Source organism: Rhamphochromis sp. 'chilingali', assembly GCF_963969265.1.
Source record: "Rhamphochromis sp. 'chilingali' genome assembly, chromosome: 1".
Lineage (NCBI taxonomy): Eukaryota > Metazoa > Chordata > Actinopteri > Cichliformes > Cichlidae > Rhamphochromis > Rhamphochromis sp. 'chilingali'.
In genome coordinates, this window is record NC_137929.1 from 34,511,606 (window position 1) to 34,532,034 (window position 20,429).

At 39.1% G+C, this 20,429-nt stretch overlaps 1 protein-coding gene and 1 long non-coding RNA gene across 2 annotated transcripts; one reads left to right on the forward strand and one right to left on the reverse strand.

Moving 5' to 3' along the window:
• The first annotated feature begins 619 nt into the window (after positions 1 to 619).
• Positions 620 to 5,563, forward strand: LOC308411638 (uncharacterized protein). Its single transcript, XM_080905606.1, has 12 exons — positions 620 to 851; positions 1,408 to 1,433; positions 1,976 to 2,008; positions 2,105 to 2,194; positions 2,606 to 2,677; positions 2,786 to 2,874; positions 2,987 to 3,089; positions 3,338 to 3,440; positions 3,520 to 3,572; positions 3,686 to 3,764; positions 4,682 to 4,875; positions 4,984 to 5,563. Exons 5-11 carry the CDS (start codon positions 2,621 to 2,623, stop codon positions 4,687 to 4,689), a joined length of 492 nt encoding a protein of 163 aa, XP_080761732.1. The 5' UTR covers positions 620 to 851; positions 1,408 to 1,433; positions 1,976 to 2,008; positions 2,105 to 2,194; positions 2,606 to 2,620; the 3' UTR covers positions 4,690 to 4,875; positions 4,984 to 5,563.
• Positions 5,564 to 13,497: 7,934 nt separating this feature from the next.
• Positions 13,498 to 16,020, reverse strand: LOC308411689. Its single transcript, XR_013974441.1, has 4 exons — positions 15,679 to 16,020; positions 14,830 to 15,410; positions 14,215 to 14,381; positions 13,498 to 13,882 (listed from the first exon to the last, which is right to left on the reverse strand). It is a non-coding gene; the product is annotated as an uncharacterized lncRNA (long non-coding RNA).
• Positions 16,021 to 20,429: the final 4,409 nt, after the last annotated feature.

The window sequence follows — 20,429 nt, forward strand, 5'->3', positions numbered from 1 at the left end:
CAAACTGGTCAAGAGTTGTCTCTGACTGTTGGGCAAGTGGTTTCCGGAGGTTGATTATCTTTGCTTGGTGAAATTGACCACGAAGATATTGCTGCACTAAAAACCTCCTGCAGCACATTTTCACGATTACCTGTAGTTTGCGTGGAAGATGCTAACTTGTCTGCAAACTCTAAAAACTAGCCAAGTTTTACTACTGCTGAGTCACTACTTTCACTTTGAAGGCAAAAATTCCCTGTTTCCTTTGTGTTGCAGTTGTTACAGTTTCAGTTTGTAGAGTAGTATTTGCATATGAGTTGGTGTTAACCTGCTTGCAACAAAAGCAATTGCAAGGACGTTTTCAACCAGTGTTTAGCGGGGGGGTCACTGACCAGTTACTTGGTCTACATGAATGGTACTTTAGCAATCGATTGCACAGCAACTACCGGCAACCTCCAGCAACCACTAGCACCAGAAAACTGTTGGGAATGCTTCTTTTTTCTCTGTGACCAGTGGTTGCGGATCAGTGTGAGCAATACCTTTTTCATTTAACCTTATATTGTCCCACATCTTAAATAGTGGATGAGATAATGTCAGGTGGTTAGCTGTCACATGACTTAAGACGGACGATCTGATTTCCTCGTGTCAGCATTGTTCCCACATCATCATAATTAATGTTGTTCCAGGTTCAACATTGCAAGTGACCAATCACCTTCTTGTGACGTCATTCCTTTGCGACTTCGAAATACCCGCCTTCGATTATTTCGAAATACAAGTGAAGAAGCGAAAAACCGCCGCCTGTCCGCCGAATTTGAAGTCAATTCGCCTGTCCGCCGAATTTGAAGTCAATTTAGGATACTTTCCTTTAATAAACGGTAAGCATTATACATATGTTCCTCACTTGGCTTGCTGTTTGTTTGCTAGCGATAGGCTACTTGACGACAGCATTAGCTAACCAGTGTTCTCTAGACCAGCGTTCCCCAACTTTTTGGGTGTTTTCGTGGCCCGGGGGTTGGGTCAGGCAAAATTGCAGTAGCTTCCCTGATCATTTTACAAACATAAGTGAAGAGAATCTGGACTAAAAGGCCTAGACTTATGGTTGTGTGCTGAATCTATGAATCAAACTATCACCTGGAAACATAATTAACTGGTCCATAGCTGTGAAACTGGACATGAGTTCTTGATTCTATGGAGATTAACAGTAATCCAGAAATTTACAAATTTGTCCCAGGGACATCGCGTAAATGTTGTCCCAGGGACATCGTGTAAATGTTGTCCCTGGGACATCATGTAGAAGTTGCCCTGGGACATCGTGTAGATGTTGTCCCTGGGACATCGTGTGATAGCTTGTAAATAATGGAATGAAAATTATTGATTGTTATTAACTTGTGAAAAAGAAGTGTAACAAATCCACATGTAACACCCTCACAGAAACTGTGACTCCTTCACAATGTCAGGTAAATGTCAACTCATGTTGAATAATCAACCAATCAAGCCTTTTATTATCACATGCAATGTTACACGTACAACTGCAATGAAAATTTCACCCCCTTCTGACCATACATATATTGCTTAAACATCACATTGGGAAGACAGGTCGGAAACAGTTAGGAAGGTCAGAAAACAATTTAATTAATAGATGAGGGGAGAGGAGGAGAAAAAAGAACTACAACCAGACAAAGCTCCTAGAAGACTGAAATGGATGATGGTTGCAGCATGCAAAAAGAAAATGATATCTGTTGACTACAGCATATGCTTTCTCACAGATTACCTTGTGGGAGTAGCTGGACCAAACTCTATTGTATTTCAAGTTTGAAATCCCTGTTTGACCAGACTAACATTTCAGATGAGGTACCTCTTGACATAAAAATCCTTTTATGTTGTCATAAAACTAATGTTAAATTCTGCTTTAAATACACTTTATTGTACAATTTACTTAATGAATCGTATTCCTTAGTTCTGTTTTTATTTATATGTATTTATTTATTTGTTTTATAAGGTAATAGATGGCCTAATCTATTTGCAGTGTGAGGTATGTTGAAAAGCTTGTTTGATCATAATGACATAGCATGTTTACGTTTTTTGTAATGTATTTGAAAACATAGGTGTATTTATGTTATTTTTATAGAATTTCCCTCACATTTATCCAATACCAAGCCAAATCACTGGAAAAATTTTGGATGGGTCCACAAGAGCACAAAGTGCATACTTTTTGAAGGTATGACTTGGACTGTGGTAACTATGTTCTTATCACAAAGGGTTTATAAGTTGCCACTATAAACAAACAGCATTTTCCAAAATTGAAGCCTTGTCAGAAGAACCTGAAAAATACCTTTCTGAAACCTTTTCTGTGTAAAGACTTGCTCAAAAGCAATGCACACAGATTAAAACATTTCTGTCTTGGCCAACTGATAAAGAACACCAAAAATTGAGTGGTGCGTGTTGAGTCTGTGGTCTTGATTTGTTTTGTACACACTATAGAAATTAATTAATGTAAACCAAAAATGACACTTTCTATATGTTTGTGTATCTGCAGAATTAATTACAAGTCTCACCTGACAAGCTTTTGCAGTTTTGCAGTGTCATTCTTGACAGAAAAACATACTTGTCACATTATTTTTATTTCCAGAAAAACATCTTTCAGATGTATGAGAAATTGATTGGAGCCTGTCTGGAAAACGGCAGCCACTGGACCTTGTTTGTAAGTTGCACAGATTTTGCACTCTCTCTAGTGCATGATACTTTTCAGTGTCCCTCATTAGGAAAGCTCAAGGCCCAAGCCTACCATATCCATCTTTTTACAAAACAGTTTTGTGACATACCCAAGAGGACCATAGTCTATATGAATTCATTTGGCGAGTCGGAGGTCAGAAAAAGTGCGGTGTTGAAAAACTGGAGGTAATTAATTAACATATTTAACATAACATATTTAATTTAATTGAAATCATTACCGAACGTGGTTATTGATTTCTCTATATGCTTTTTATTTGTAATAACTGCGATCTCTCAGCTCATTTGCTTCAGCAAGAGGCTGCGCTGGAGAGTGGACCTTGTCACATGTGAGCCACCCACATCAACAGGATGGGAACTCATGTGGAGTGCATGTCATAATGGTACTGAAAACTATAGCTTTAACCTATATAAGTAATGTTTACATTTTTGCCTATTCAGTTTTTAAAGCCTTAGAGGCAGGATGGTAAAATCTCAATTTTTTTTGTAGATTGAACCATTTCAGCAGTAATGCTTTGCTTTGGTTGCTCTGTTTTTTTTTTTTTCTCGGGGGGTTAAAAACAAACAAACATTTCTTTGTTAATCTAATTCTTTTTGTTCTTTTTTTTTTTTCTTCTTCGTCAATTATTAGTTTGCCCAATCTCTCATTGACGGTAAAACACAAGTGGAGGAGTACAACACTGAAATCACAAAGCTCAGGTCCCGACTTTGCCACTACTTATTTTCCTCAATAGGTAAAGATAAAATTAGCTGCCTTCTTTTTCTCTAACATTGGAAAATGTAACTTGTACTTAAACAAATTATATTTTGCAGATCGAACTAGGAAGTGCAGTCAGTGCTGGTGTGTGATTGCAGCCAAAGACCGGGTACACTATGACATGTCCTTAGCCATATAGATTGTTTATTTAATGGACTTTGTTCATTTGTTTTTTGTTTGTTTATTTCTTCTTCTTCTTCTTCTTTTTTTTTTAATTCACAGGTGCAGTGCCAGAAATGTGGTGCATACAAGCACATGCGTTGTTCAAAGTCTGTTTGTGGCATCTGTATCTTCTGTGAGAGTAAGTCACAATATAACTAAACAATGTCCAAAAATGTTTAAAGTGAAAAAAATTTTCGTAATTTTGCCTTTGCACACCAGGACTGTGTAATTAAAGTGGACGTTTCAAGATCCAGTTTTTACACAAAACTATTTTAGACATAACTGTGTCGTATTGTGGGGATTTCTCTTCACAATTAAATTGATATAGTGCTGTTTATATCATTCTTCTTTATGTAACAGCACAGTGCAGCACAGCAGAGGGAAAGGAGTTGTGCAGCATAGTGGGTGGCTATACAGGAGGAGCAATAGAAGTAGCCAGTGAAGAATGTCATCAGGGAAAGCATCAGGCAGCGAATGACAAAGGAAAAGTTCCTAAGGGAGAGAACATCTGCAGCAAATCGACAAGTAACAGTGAGATAGGAAGACTGACAGTCAGAGATGAAGGTACACAGACTGAAAGAGATGAAGGTACACAGACTGAAGACAACGAAAAAGAAGCAGAAGTATACGGCACAAGTCTGAGTACAGATAATGCTGCTGCTGATGATGTTGACAGGATCGATGCAGATACAGAATTCCAAACTGATTCAGAAGGAACTAGTACAGTTTACAGAGTGCATGGTCGCTTATCTGTACCAAGCTCAAAAAAGAAAACCTACACAATAACAGAAGACGAGATCAAGCGCAGAATCAACGCAGAGAACATGTCAGTTCATGTTTTCAGAGGTTTGATTGGGGTAGGTATACATTTCGTGATTTTGATGTCACCTGAAATAAATCCGGGTTACTCGTATCAATGAAGTGACAATGTGGCTGGAAATTGTGCATTTGCTGCAACATATACACAATTACACCATGTAAACAAAAGCATTTAACTTTGTGCGCGTGTGTGTGTCTCTCTCTGCTCTTTTGGTGTTTGCACTTTTTCTTTTTTAGGGCCGTAAAGCCAAACTGCCCGCAATGATTCTTGACAGGCCTAAGAAGGCCAAAACTAAAGTAACAGTGTTTAGTGTTCTGAGTGAAGAGGAGGCTGGGGAGCTAGCCCTCGGGTTTGCCGGAAGATTGGCCTGCGATGTCACAACAGACATGGTCTGTAAAGGCATCGACCATTCAAGTGCTGATATGACAAAGTAAGTTAGTAAAACAATATGAAAGTTGTATCTTTTTTGGTATTATTTGTCATTTCCCCGTATTTGGGTTATTGGTGTAACATTGTTAATCTTACTTTCTAATAACAGACAGACTCTTCTCAAAATCCAACACAATCTTAAACATGAGCTGACTGATTCCTCAACCTTCAGTTTGCTGACACACACCTTTGGCCCCGCTGCACTGGATTCTGTCATTTCATTCCTGTGTGAAAAACTTGATCTTGTCTCTTAAATAATGAAACCTTTTGTGACTTTTGTTTGTTCTGTAAATCAGAATCTTGAAAATTGTTCATTGTTGTTCTAAGTTTGTGTTAACTATTTGGCAAAAATGATTGGTTCCTAATCCAAACAGCATAATGACTGTTCTAACACATATCTTAAAAATGCTACAAAGAAAGAAAATTATCACATATGTTTCAATATGAATGTAATTGTGTCACACTCGGTTTGTAGTAGCGTTCCTGTTTTATTTTGAGTTTTGGTATGTTTACACTGTTATTTTTATTTCCCGTGTGTTCGTCTTCCCTTATTAGTTTTACTGTATTTAATTAGTCTGATTTAATAACTTATAATTATTTACTTTCCAGTGTGTATATATGCTCCTCGTTTGGATTATTGTTTGTTTGAGTTCTGCCTGTCTTTTCTATTAAAGATTTGGACTTTTGGACTATTAGTAGACCTCGTAGGTTTTTATTCTGTTCAATTGGTAATTGACTGGGTTTAATTTAGTGGCCTGGAAAACAGGCCGGAGGGGTCTGGTCATTTTAACCCCCTAAGACCCGAAATCTTCCATGGCATGCATTTTTAATTTCTCTTTGATATTTGGGCCGATTGGAACCCGATGAATGTAAAAAGAAAGAATTACCAGGTTTTGTTTTTTTTACCTAATTTTTGTTTCTGAGAAAAATGAGAGCCACATATGAGGACATTAATTTGAAATTTCGATAGAACAGTTGCAGTATAATGTCCTCATAACTGTATATCAGGCACTTGTTGATCAAGATTTAGTATTTTGGTCTAAATAACCCAAAATGTGATGTCCACATGTGTGGACGCCAGGCTGGAGTAAAGTGTGTAAATGACCTCATTAATATTTGGTAAAGTGTTTTGTAAACTTATGAGTGGCTATTATATTGTTGGAGTGAATGCTTTTATTTTGAAAGTCACAGAGCGACAAGGTGCCGTAAATCAAGTGGCGTAAACCATATGGCAGAAGCGCGAGTTTTAATGCACAGAGAGAAGGTGTGCTCTATGGTTAATGGACGGGAATGGGAAAAAGAACGGCTATTAAGGTGCAACACTGAGTCGAAAGCAGTTTCTTAGCACCTGGTTGATGAGGGAACAAGGTTTGTAACAAAGTTTGTCCTGTAGATATGTATTTTGTTGTTTTACGGAGCATATAGCTGCTGACCGCTACTAAGCATAAAGGCTAAGTTTTCACCCACTAGAGGGCGCTAACGTACCTCGTCATGTTTAGGCAGCGATGCAACGATTTCCCTGTTATATGCAATAATTTACAAGTTTTAGTGTTATTTGTTATGTAAGGTAAGGAGAATTAATTTGTGATTAATGAATAAGTCAAAAGGTTAAAGGTAACACACTGTTTGATTTACTAATAGTCTTTTATTCTGTATGTTGTAGCTCTTACGGTGTGTTCACATACACGGCTGTTTAATAAAAGGATTGTGAACCATCAGTTTGAGAGACCATCTTTTCCAACCGGGGATGCTACAGTAAGAGCTTGACCCCAGCTGAGAAGAGCTCCATCCCACGCTCAGCATCGAGGTCCCAGTTCCACAGCTCCACACAAAGTCTTCTGGGATCTGATGGTCAACTAAATTGCCCCGTCCTCAGCATGGAAGCATCTGAAGAAGAGACAGAGTTTGCGGAGGATCCCAAGGCCAATGAGGAAGAGGAGCCTCCACGCTCTGTTCGTCGAAGGAGGCCTACTGAAAAAATGCAAGCGTATCAGGAGGAGGAGGCCCACAAGAAAGAAAAACGGCTTCTCAAAGTTTATGATGAATGGAAAAAACAAGTACGTAAAACACGAGAGCAATTAAAAGGAGACTTAACAAACAATCAAATTGCTTCACTCATGGACATGTTAGAGAATGAAAAGGAGAATGTCATAAAGTTGTATATGGAAATTAGAGAAAACATTACTCCCTCGAGTGGCACAAGGCGACTCATAGACGCATGTGAAGCAGTCACCAGAGACATTATCAAGATTGCTCATGAAAGACTCTCAGGCATAGATGACTATGATAGGGACAAGGTAAAGATACGTCTCCGTGAGCTTCTTGAGCCAGACTGTGCTCAGTCCATTTACAGTTCCTCAGTCACGCACTCAAGTAAAAACTCTTCTGCCAGTAAGTCATACTCTGCAATGTCAGTAGTAGCTGTTAAAAGAGCAGAGGCTGCAGCAGAGTTAGCAGCCAAAGAAGCAGAGTATGAGGTGTTATTAGAGGAGGAAAAACAAAAGGAAAAGATTCAGCTTTTAGAAGAAAGGCAAAGAAAGGAGCTCGAATCTCAAAGGCGTGAGCTAGAGAAACTGAAGGCTGAAAAGGAGTTAAAGGCTGCACGAGCTAGACTAAGGACCTATGACACTGAGATAAAGAGTGAAATCAGTGCCTCTGATGTTGACTATAGTAACACTGCTCAGAAAGCCCCCACAGTTTCTAATCTCAGTAAAGTCCCTGACAACAATGTAGTGTCTACCTCACTTCCACAAACAGATGTCCTCTACTTAGCACACGCAGTACTGGATAGTGTTGCATTGAACAGACTGCCAGTGCCAGAGCCCTCCACGTTCACAGGTGACCCAATACAATTCATAGAGTGGAAAGCTTCCTTTACTGCTCTCATTGATAAAAGGAACATCTCACCTGCTGACAAACTGCACTACTTAAAGAAATACATAGGAGGTCCAGTTCGACAAACGCTTGATGGCATCTTCTATAGAAACGACAGTGAAGCATACAGAGATGCATGGAAGCGTCTCAACCACAGGTATGGACATCCATTTGTGGTACAGAGGGCTTTCAGAGAAAGACTGGCAAAATGGCCAAAGATCCAAACAAATGACTCCACAGGATTCAGGGCATTTGCTGATTTCATTCAAACATGTCACGAGGCCATGCCCCACATTGAAGGCTTAAGCATTCTCAACGATTGTGAGGAGAACCAAAAACTCGTTCAAAAGTTACCAAACTGGGCGGCTGCAAGTTGGAATCGTCAGGCCACTCAGTTTATGAAAGAAAGTGGGAAGTTTCCAGGTTTAAAGGACTTTGCCAAGTTCATGTCTTCTGAAGCAGAGATCATGTGCAACCCGATTACATCATTTCAGGCTCTCCACTCTGTAAACTTCACCACAGACACTGGTAAGGGCTGCCAAAAGGACAAAAGGCCCACCTCTAGTGTTCTCCATACCCAGGCGATAACTGAGACTGAAAATAAAGGTCCAAATGTTAAGGCCCCATGCATGTTCTGTCAAAACAACGGACATAAACTTCACAGTTGTCCACAGTTCAATGGAATATTGCTTGAGGAACGAAGGAAATATATAAAGGAGAAAAAACTCTGTTATGGTTGTCTTAAACCCGGACACAGCGCAAAGAACTGTAATTACAGACTTGTATGTGAAGTGTGTAAGAAAAAGCATCCTACCTGTCTGCACGACTTCAACTATAACAATGATAAATCAGCCTCAAACCAGCCACAAACTCAGATCAGCACAGAACAGGCTGCAACCACCCTGTCTCTGAATGCAGAAGCCAGTGAACAGTGCGTGAGCACCTCCATGATTCTACCAGTATGGGTTTCTTCAGAGCAACATCCAGGTACAGAAAGGCTTGTTTATGCCCTCCTAGACACGCAAAGTGACACCGTGTTCATTGACCAAGATGTGTCTAATAACCTCCAAGCTAAGGCTACCCCAATAAGGTTGAAGCTCACTACACTGCTTGGTAAGGATGTTGTTGTGCCAAGCGAACGCATCTCAGGTCTCAAGGTAAGAGGCTATAACTCCTCAGAAATGATTGAACTCCCTCCTGCTTACACTAAAGAATGTATACCAGTTAACCGCTCTCACATTCCTACCTGTGAAACGGCAAGGCGGTGGAATCATCTCAAGGAAATAAGGAACGAGATTCCTCCACAGCTAGAATGTGAAGTCGGCCTTTTAATTGGCTACAGTTGCTCTAAGGCACTAGCTCCAAAGCAGGTAATCTTAGGAGGCGAGAACGAACCCTATGCAGTTCGCACAGCATTGGGCTGGAGTATTGTAGGCCCGACATCATCTTATGGTGACTCTTCTAGCATGTCTACTGTGTGTCACAGAGTTGCAGTTAAAGAGCTTCCCCTAGTGACTCCAGCTGATGTAATCAAGGTCCTTGACTCTGACTTTAAGGATAACGACAAGGATAACAAGTCAGTGTCTCAAGATGACATTCTCTTTCTGAACATGTTAAAGGAAGGAATTTACAAAAACACTGAAGGCCATTATGAAATGCCACTTCCATTTAAGGAAATACCTCCACCTGCTGACATCGACATGAACATACCACTTGGAGACCCAGAGGTTAAGAAGGTGCAGGCACTGAACACGCTCAAAACAGAGAAAAAAGGTTTATCAGACAAGTTAACAAAGTTTTCCTCATGGTACAAAGCCACCCAAGCCATAGCTCGACTCATTCGCTGTGCCAAGGGAGACAAAACAACAGGCCACAGTACAGTACAAGAAAGACAAAATGCACAATGTGTTATTCTAAGAGACACACAAGCAAGTGAATATGCAGAGGAGATAAGGTTGCTAAAGAACGGGAAACCACTTCCACACAAAAGTAAACTGTTTCAAATGGACACTTTTCTTGATACTGATGGACTCCTTAAGGTGGGAGGAAGACTTAAAGATGCTTCATTCTCCTCAATACTGAAACACCCAGTGATAGTTCCAAAAGGTCACCATGTCACTCAACTAATAATAGATCATTTCCACAGTAAGGTGCAGCACCAAGGGAAAGGTTTTACAATCAATGAGATCAGAGTGAATGGATTTTGGATTCCAGGCATCAACAAGGCCGTAGCAAATTTTATACACCACTGTGTGAAGTGTCGCAAACTCAGAAGAGGCACAGAGGAACAAAAGATGTCTGATCTCCCAACGCAGCGCTTAGATCCATCTCCACCCTTTACATTCTGTGGAATGGACTGTTTTGGTCCTTTTCTAACCAAACAAGCTCGCAAAGAGCACAAGCGTTATGGACTTCTTTTTACATGCCTTTGCTGCAGAGCAGTGCACATAGAAATGTTGGACAACATGACTACAGACGCCTTTATCAATGCGCTCCGCTGTTTTATAGCCATAAGAGGAGCAGTCAGTGAGATTAGATGCGATCAAGGAAGCAACTTTGTCGGAGCCAAAAATGAGCTACAAGAAGCTTTAAAACAAGTGGACTCCAATCGCATTACCACATTTCTTGCAGAGAAGCAGTGTGACTTCAAAATGCACACTCCTCATTCAAGCCATACAGGAGGTGTATGGGAAAGACAAATCAGGACAGTTCGAAACATTCTGCGCTTCACAATTTCACTTTCATCTGGCAGAATGGATGACGCATCGTTAAGGACATTCTTTTATGAGGCAATGGCGATTGTCAACAGCAGGCCTCTAACGGTGGACAACCTAAGTGACCCAAGCAGCCCAGAGCCCTTGACGCCAAATCACCTGCTTACTATGAAATCAAAGATATCCCTGCCCCCTCCAGGCACATTCATCAAAGAGGATATTTACGCACGTAAAAGGTGGCGGCAGGTGCAGTACTTATCAGAACAGTTTTGGTCACGTTGGAAAAGGGAGTATCTATCCAACATCGCAACAAGACAGAAATGGCACACTCCAAGGAGAAACTTGAAAGTTGGAGATGTTGTCATGGAGAAGATGGATGATCTACCCCGCAATGAATGGAGATTAGCACGTGTAGTGGACACAGTAACTGACAAAGACGGACTTGTAAGAAAAGTAAGGATTTGCTTCGGAGAAAGGAAGACTGAGAAGGGACAATGTTCAAGTAAACGTTCTATAGTGGAATGCCCAGTGCAGAAACTGGTTTTGCTATTAGAGACTGTTTAACTGTATTCTAAAGTTTAAGGTTCAATGGAACTATGTGTTATCATACAGTTTAATGGTTACAGGTCATTTCTTCATTAGGAAATCATTATCGCTTCAGTTAATTCCCAGTTAAGCTCTTAATGATTTGGTGGGAGTGTAAATGACCTCATTAATATTTGGTAAAGTGTTTTGTAAACTTATGAGTGGCTATTATATTGTTGGAGTGAATGCTTTTATTTTGAAAGTCACAGAGCGACAAGGTGCCGTAAATCAAGTGGCGTAAACCATATGGCAGAAGCGCGAGTTTTAATGCACAGAGAGAAGGTGTGCTCTATGGTTAATGGACGGGAATGGGAAAAAGAACGGCTATTAAGGTGCAACACTGAGTCGAAAGCAGTTTCTTAGCACCTGGTTGATGAGGGAACAAGGTTTGTAACAAAGTTTGTCCTGTAGATATGTATTTTGTTGTTTTACGGAGCATATAGCTGCTGACCGCTACTAAGCATAAAGGCTAAGTTTTCACCCACTAGAGGGCGCTAACGTACCTCGTCATGTTTAGGCAGCGATGCAACGATTTCCCTGTTATATGCAATAATTTACAAGTTTTAGTGTTATTTGTTATGTAAGGTAAGGAGAATTAATTTGTGATTAATGAATAAGTCAAAAGGTTAAAGGTAACACACTGTTTGATTTACTAATAGTCTTTTATTCTGTATGTTGTAGCTCTTACGGTGTGTTCACATACACGGCTGTTTAATAAAAGGATTGTGAACCATCAGTTTGAGAGACCATCTTTTCAACCGGGGATGCTACAAAGTGTTAGAGCTATTTATACCTATGTAAACTTTTATACACTGGTTTTTACCTGTCTTGTTTCAGAAAGGTTTAAAAGGGTAATGTCCACAGTTTATTTGTTTATTTATTTGTTTGAATTCAACATATTTTATTAAAGTAATTGAGCTTGAACACAGAAAAAACTGAATCAAATAATCATAAAATCAAATCACTTGCACTATACTGAAGTCTAATCTACTCTGAGCTAATGCCGGTTTCCAACACTAATGATCGGGTGAAGGAGAGAGATGAGGGTGCGCACGGCCACTGGTGCTCTTATCCCTGTTCTTTGTGATACAATCCAACAGGAAAGCAGTCAAACCCTTGGACATTAGCCAAGTTAACGTTCACAAATATATACACACAGAGGAACTCTGAGCCCCAATGTCAGCATTAGCACAAACATGCCACTTCATACCAAATCTCAGTGTGAGGTCAGGTGTTAGTCTCATTCCATTATTCTGGCTATATTTTCTTACTCATTACTATTAAACTTATACTTAGGACTAACTATTAACAAAACCACACCCCAATAACTCTGTTATTACACTTTGTATTTAATCATAAAAAGGCTGGATGTTGAAACCTTTTACTTCTATTTTGTATGAGCCAGGGGTTCTCAACAGCTGATACTCTATGTCCAAAAAGTGACAGGTATCGTTTTATGGAGCAAAAAACTTAAGAGCGCATATTTTATAAATAATACCAACAATTACAAATGCAGACCTTTAATAGTAATAAGTAATCCTTTATTTATAATGCATAGCAATATAAAAATAGTAACATATGAAAATATTACAATGGGCACAGATGAATTTGTATCAAAAACAGCAACCAAGCCAAAGTAATGAATAACACACATAAATAACAACTGCTTGAGAGAGCAAACAATTTCTTTTCATCTGTTCCTTGGCAGAAAGTTAAGACAGCTATTCAGCTTTAGGTTTCAATAAACAGAAGTAATGGATGCAGTCCCTTTGAAATGTCACACAAAAGTCTACTTGTGCATATACTTAGCTTTAACTCTTCTCTTTTTTGTTTTGTATTCCAAAAGGTTTTCATTTTCTCCAGAGGATGTCTCTCTTTCAGTGGTTATCGACTGTTCACATTCATTTTCAGACTGTTGGAATGTCGATGCTGGCCGAACGTTTCTTGCTAGAATACAATGGCCTAATTTTGCGTGCATTCTCTGTCGTCTTTATTTCGTACTGGCATATACTTTTGCCTACTTGTTTTGTTTTTAAGACATTTGTATGCAGTTCATCTATCATTGCAGTAATACCCTCTGGAATGAATGCCCACTGTTTAACTGTGTCTAAAACAGCATTTAGTTTTCCAGCCGCATCTTCTGTGCATTTTTTGTCTGTGCTTTCAACTACAGGAGTGTCATTCAAAGTTGATAGAGGACTTTTCAGAGAGTTTTTCATTTGTTTAAAATGGCTACAAGCCACCTTCAGGCAAGCACATGTGTTATAGTGAGAGAACGTACAACAAGTGCACTGAAGTGTTTCAGCCGATGCAAAAAAACACAGATTTCCAAACAAACTTGGCATTTTTATCACTTTCAAGTCCTCACAGTGTACAAAGTAATGCCTTTCTTTCACTGCAATTCTTGCCAAGGTAGAAATGTCTATTTCCATGTTTGGATAGATGTCATTGTCAACCTCTGCTAATTTTGCAAGTAACACTAGATGCTTGCAAAGAAGTCCTCGTAAGCCATATGTACAGTTGCAGTAGGACTCAACAGGGCAGACATCATACACCATGTCTTCTCTTGACTCAGATGGGACTTGATATGCATTAACTCCATGGCTGTTCTTGACTGTAATTTTAAGAGCCCAACCACTTTCCATCAGTCTTGAAGCAGAGTCTGAAACTTGAGACAAGGTGTCAGCAAACCTGTTTTTCATGCGGTCCACATCTTGCAGGGTTTTTATGACTGAGAAGTAGTCGTCGGCCTTCCCTAGGAGCACTTCAATCAGATCATCCAGACGCCTATTCTTGTAGCCAGATAAAAACTGGTATTTCAGGCGGTGGAAAAATCTGAAAAACAGTTATTTGAAATGATTAGTAACTGTAATTGAAGGAATTTAAAGTTTTAATCAAGACTGTATTATTTTTAAAAAAATTGGAATACCTATTGCACACGTCTTTTATAAAGGAATGCTCTGTGCCGGTTTAGCTGATTTAGGCAAATCCACCTACTCTGTTTTTTGTTGTGATAACATAAAAAACGCTGCTAGAATTTAAAGGATTTGCCTAAAACCTGTTCTGGCAATGACATGAAGAACCTACTCAGTTTAGCCTCTTGGACTAAAGCATAATATCTTTTTTTCAGCAATACAATCGAATGAGGTCAAAATAATAAATCATACCTTTCAATCACATTGTTTGTTTCAGAACGAGCGTGACTGAAGCGACGGCCGTAGTCACACCACATGTGGCCAATGCCTTCCCAGTGCTTCTGAAAATACTGGCACACCAAAGGGTATTGCTTAAATGTCTGGCAGAACTCTGCTGATGTGGCTTTAAAGTCGTCCTCCTAAGAGAATTGGATGCAACAGAATATATTTCAATCCATTTAACAGACCTATTGAAATCTTTAATATTATGTATTGAAGCCCTTTTCCTTTTATTGAATAACATTAAGAATTTTAAGTTATTAATAATATGTCGTGTTTTTGTATTAAGAAGCAATTATTTCTTCCCTTACAATGGCTAAGAAGGAACACTAAACCTATAAGCATATTTGGTTTCAGCATCTGTCTGTGAAAGAATCCCACTCACAAGTTCTACTGCACAGTGGGTGACACAATGATGTTCTGCACAGCTTAAGTACTTGTTTTGATAAGCAAGATAAGAAGCCAGTTTTAGAAATTGTTTCAAAAATCTATTTTGTATCTCTCTGTAACTTTTTTTAGCAACTGAAAGTTATTATGCTCTTAGTGTAATCAAGAAATCAAAATGTGAAATAGACAAATTACACTTACAGATGTGCAAGCTTTCAGCTTACAAAAGAAAGAAATGATTTCATTTCTCTTTTGGGTGTTAGAAAGCCCATGGACCCTGGACTCTGATTTTGAAAGCCATCGATTAACAGCCTGTGAATGTAAGAGAAAAAAAGTTAATCTGGAGAGAGAGACAGAGGAGCAGCTGTACAAAAAGCATAAAAGAAAGCTGACGTCCAAAAATAACTTTGTCACTCACTGGACAAGAGGACCTGTGCATTACAGAAATCAACCAGGCAAACATATTTTTAAATGTCAAAAAGAGCTTTGAGAAGCAGCCACCAGAAGATGAGTGCACTGTGGTCTTAAATGGATGGACATAGTCACTCAACATTTTATCCCTTTATATTCATTAACCTGAGTAGGTGAATATCACAATGAGGCAAATCATAACAACAGGACCCTGTTGTAAAAATGTGTTTCAGGTGCATCTTAGACAACGTGAAAAGAAAACAATGTGGTTTACCTGCAAGACATGGTACCAGCATAGAAGGATAGCTGACTCTGGAAAAACCTTCTGCAAAGCATTTATTTCCACAAAGTCTTTGTCAACCATAAATGCTCTACAGAAAAAAAGAAAACACTAAATGAGATTAAACAGTATGAAAATGTTTTTGCTATCTCAAAGCACCACTTCAATGCCAAATTAAACATTTCAACTCACAAGTAGATATATAAAATACTGCATACAGCCTATAGGAATAACTTTAACAACTGGAAAGGAAAGTTTTTTGCAGCCCATGCTGCAGCTATAGCATTAGATTCTGGCATGTTATAACTTTTTTGAAAAGGAATTATTTCAAAATTAATAGCTGTCAATGTATTATTTACCTCGGGGAAGTTGGGAAATGCTCACAAACTATTCCAAGAACAGTTTCCAGGGTTTTCTGACTTTCGTTGCTGACAATAGCATAGGCCACAGGGACTCCATGCCCATGATCATCTCTTACAACAAGTGTGAATAAGGGAAATGAATACTGGTTAACGCAGTGCGTGGTGTCAACAAATACTAACTGTTTTGCATAGTTCTCCATGTTTGATTTCATTACAGGTGTCTGCAAAACAATCATTAGTTCTTGGTCAGATGTGTATGGTTGATAGAAGAGAACATGTTCTTGATGTTTTCCATTAAGTAAGGTATGTACACTTTGACTGTCTCCACAGTTAAAGTGCTTCTTCTGTATGTCGAATTGAGGGAAGGTTGAAGCTAACATCTATGTTTACTCCTATTGTGAATAATCTTGACTTTCAACCGGGGATGTTTGATATAGGATTTAAGGAATGGAAGAACAAAGGAATTCAGAGACTGAGGGACTTATTCTCCGATAATGTAGTTATGCCATTTGACCAAATGGTTGAGAAATATTCTCTCCCCAAGCATGACTTTTTCCGTTACTTACAGATAAGGCATTATATTTTGCATAGTACTAACTTTAGTGAGAGTCATGAAGTCTCTCCTGTTGAAAAATTATTATTTTTAACAGACAAAGAGGTACCTGTGAAGATATTTTATAAGGCTTTATATTCTGTACTCTCAGGGACGTCACAGAGGCTTAAAGGCACATGGGAAAAGGAATTAGGTATAGTAATTGATGATGAGGAGTGGGAAGATGTCTGGAGTTACGCCAAATCAATATCAGTTTGTAATCGTACCAAAGCAATACAGTTAAAAATTATACATAGAATGCACATATCTATGTTTCGCAGACATCAATATAATCCTACCCTTTCACCCATGTGCCTTAAATGTAAGACAGTAATTGGTACCCTAACTCACAGCTTCTAGTCATGTTTGAAATTGCAAGAATATTGGTCTAATGTGCTATTTGAAATGGAGAAGATTTTCGGTTGTGAATTGGAGATGGACCCTCTGTCTCTCATACTGGGCCTCCCCAGCCGGCGATTAATATCCAAGAATAATAGGAGATTGTACTGTGTTCTCACCTATGCGGCAAGGAAGAATATACTACTCCAATGGATTTATGAAAAAGTACCAACTATTAAAGGTTGGAAAAGAGTAGTGTTGGATTTAGTGCCACTGGAATATCTTACATGTATATTGCATTCAAAAACAGATCAATTCTTTAAGGTGTGGGAACCATACTTGAACTATGTGGAACCTGATGTTTCTAATATTATGTTACAAGGATTCTCTTGAGTGTTTAAACTGTAATGGAACTGAGCTGTTTTTTTTTGGGTTTTTTTTGTGTGTTTAGTTATCAGTTTGTTTGTTTTATGTTTGTTTGTCTGTTTGTTTATTTTTTTGGTTTTGAATTGTACACTGTATTATGTTATGTAATTATGTACTATTTGTGAAAATAAAAGGGAAAAAAGGGAAAAAAAAAAAAAGTGCTTCTTCCTCATCATGCAGGTTCTAACACTGTCAATGTCACGTGGTGTGACAAAATGCTCTCTGTTGTGAAGATCTCTGTGTCCATGTTCTTTGGCCCATTTATGACATTCGGTTAGTATGATGGCTGGCTTAGTTCCAAGGGAAAGCAGTTCCTCAATCTTCCTCCTCAAATCACTGGAAATATTGTTGAAATGTGCGTCTTTTGGGTCCGAAGGATCATGCCCATCATGCTTATCATATGTACGCTGCACGATGACTGTGTGGTCTTTCCAACATTTGAGTACTTTAAATGAAACATAGGCCTTACAGCCCACTGCTCTGTAGCTGTTTCGACTTTTTTCCCCAGCTCTGATGCAGTTGAATTTGTAATAGTCTCTTTTCCTGTCTTTACCTGAGGCAACATTTAAACATTTATAATGTCCATGAAGGGTTAATGAGTTCAATTTTTCTAACACAACACTGAATGGGTCCTCCTGGCATTGTGACACATGCACACAAAGTTGTGTGTCTTTTCCAGTTCTTTTTTTTTCGTCATTCAGAACACTTCTTCTAATTATGTCGTCCATTTCTGGTGGAAAAATAACGAAGGTTTAATTAGTCAATATTCATTAATTCATTTTAACTTGTTTTGGGGTTTTTTGCAATACAATGTAAATATTAAATATAATATTAAAAAAAAAATATATATATAAAATAATATAAAACAAACAGGGGCTAAAAGAAGCTAAACTTTCATATGGTATGTCTCTGGCAACTTTAACATGATGTCCCAGGGACAACATCTACACGATGTCCCAGGGCAACTTCTACATGATGTTCCAGGGACAACATTTACGCGATGTCCCAGGGACAACATTTACGCGATGTCCCAGGGACAACATTTACGCGATGTCCCAGGGACAACATTTACGCGATGTCTCAGGGACAACATTTACGCGATGTCCCAGGGACAACATCTACGCGATGTCCCTGGGACAAATTTGTAAATTTCTGGATTACTGTTAATCTCCATAGAATCAAGAACTCATGTCCAGTTTCACAGCTATGGACCAGTTAATTATTTTTCCAGGTGATAGTTTGATTCATAGATTCAGCACACAACCATAAGTCTAGGCCTTTTAGTCCAGATTCTCTTCACTTATGTTTGTAAAATGATCAGGGAAGCTACTGCAATTTTGCCTGACCCAACCCCCGGGCCACGAAACACCCAAAAAGTTGGGGAACGCTGGTCTAGAGAACACTGGTTAGCTAATGCTGTTGTCAAGTAGCCTATCGCTAGCAAACAAACAGCAAGCCAAGTGAGGAACATATGTATAATGCTTACCGTTTATTAAAGGAAAGTATCCTAAATTGACTTCAAATTCGGCGGACAGGCGGCGGTTTTTCGCTTCTTCACTTGTATTTCGAAATACTCGAAGGCGGGTATTTCGAAGTCGCAAAGGAATGACGTCACAAGAAGGTGATTGGTCACTTGCAATGTTGAACCTGGAACAACATTAATTATGATGATGTGGGAACAATGCTGACACGAGGAAATCAGATCGTCCACTTAAGACCTCTATTAAAAACTGACCAGACGGGTTTGTTGGTCTCAGTCGCTAGTTTTAAGTGTTCATTACAGCGTTCATTTGGTTATTTAGAGTAGAACCAATGATAAAGCAGGGCTAACCTGTGGTTATCAAATATCAGCCATTCAGCGCTGGGTCTCTCAGTCAGGGTTGCTCAGCATTCTGTGGTACTCAGAGGCGGACTGAAAGAGTTCATTATCGACTCATTCTTTCATGTCAGTCTCCAACTTCCAAATAAAAACACAATAAATAACTGGATGACCTTGCTAACCAGGCAAGCTAGCACTACCTTATCTGCATTTAACTATAAAAAAAACCGAAAAATAAATGGCGATAACCAAAACATTCAATTTAAGGATTTAAATCGGTATTCTCTAACAGTATATACAGTATGTGACATCATCTTAATATGCTTTGCTAAAAATAAAGAAAATCCAACTCATTAGACAGATAATCTGGTTTTAATAGATCTGATTACACAGATGATGATAGATCTTTTTTTATATTTTAAGTCTTGAGCTGAGTGTCTTCTGCTGATCAGATCCGAGACGTGAATCACAGGAAGAGGCAGGATGTAGAAATCCTCAGTCGGTCAATACACGAGGCCCTAAATTACCTCAGCGGTACTCACTTTTGAAATTGAATAGGCTTCCTGAATGATTTAAGGGCCGGCTTTATGGGAATAATGGAGAGCAAGTACGGTAACACAGTGCACACACGGTAACAAGCTCCAGACAATAAACAGAGACACAGAAAAATGTAATAGCATAACTTCTAAATGGCTACAACACAAAAGCTATTTGAATACACACAGTGCTCACTGCATTTTTTTTATATGTGTGGAGTAATTACACATATGTTACTTGGTTAGGATTAGAGATGAAAAACTACTCAGCTTCAGAAAAAATATTAGGGCTCGGGTTAAAACGCAATAGTAGCCATGTCTTTGTAACTCTGGTTGCCATGATGACAGCTCTCTGCTTTTTCAACAAAGAAACAGACGCTTCTTACACAATGTATGACTCTTGTTGAAACACATTACTTACAAATTCTTGTTCAGTGATGCAAGAAACTTTCATTTTTCACAACTATTTCACGAACTGCTCTGAGCACAACTTTTACCTTCAAGCTAAATGTTCCCTGTTTCCAGTTTGCATGGCATTTTTTTCAAGTTTCATTAGATCCCGGAGAGAAAATGGCGAGATTTTGCAGACAGGTTGGCGTCTTCTGTTTATTATGAGCAACCGTGTGAACCGTGTGAATCTGTGAAAAATTCTGGTGTAGCACTATCTTGTCACTGCACTGCACATCAACTGCAGCTACAGGGAGAAGACTTGGTGGAAACCAACCGCTTCGTCTACCTAGGAAGCATAGTCAACAGCGACGGCGGTGCAGATGAAGACGTTAGGAGCCGGATCAACAAAGCAAGGCTTGCATTCAACACCCTGCAACCCATCTGGAACTCCAAAGCCTTATCTCAGCACAGCAAGATCTGCATCTTCAACAGCAATGTGAAAGCAGTCCTTCTGTATGGGTCCGAAACGTGGCGGGTGACCAAGACCACTACCAGCAAGATACAGATTTTCATCAACAAGTGCTTGCGACACATCCTCAACATCAGATGGCCTGAGAAGATCTCAAACACAGACCTGTGGAAGAGA

What these genes read in the sequence shown, in the direction of transcription:
- LOC308411638 (XM_080905606.1), top strand. Translation starts at nt 2,621, where the DNA reads ATGTATGAGAAATTGATTGGAGCCTGTCTGGAAAACGGCAGCCACTGG. An exon ending in GTGGAGTGCATGTCATAATG is followed by an intron (nt 3,090 to 3,337) that starts GTACTGAAAACT and finishes GTCAATTATTAG; the next exon opens with TTTGCCCAATCTCTCATTGA. An exon ending in TGATTGCAGCCAAAGACCGG is followed by an intron (nt 3,573 to 3,685) that starts GTACACTATGAC and finishes TTTAATTCACAG; the next exon opens with GTGCAGTGCCAGAAATGTGG.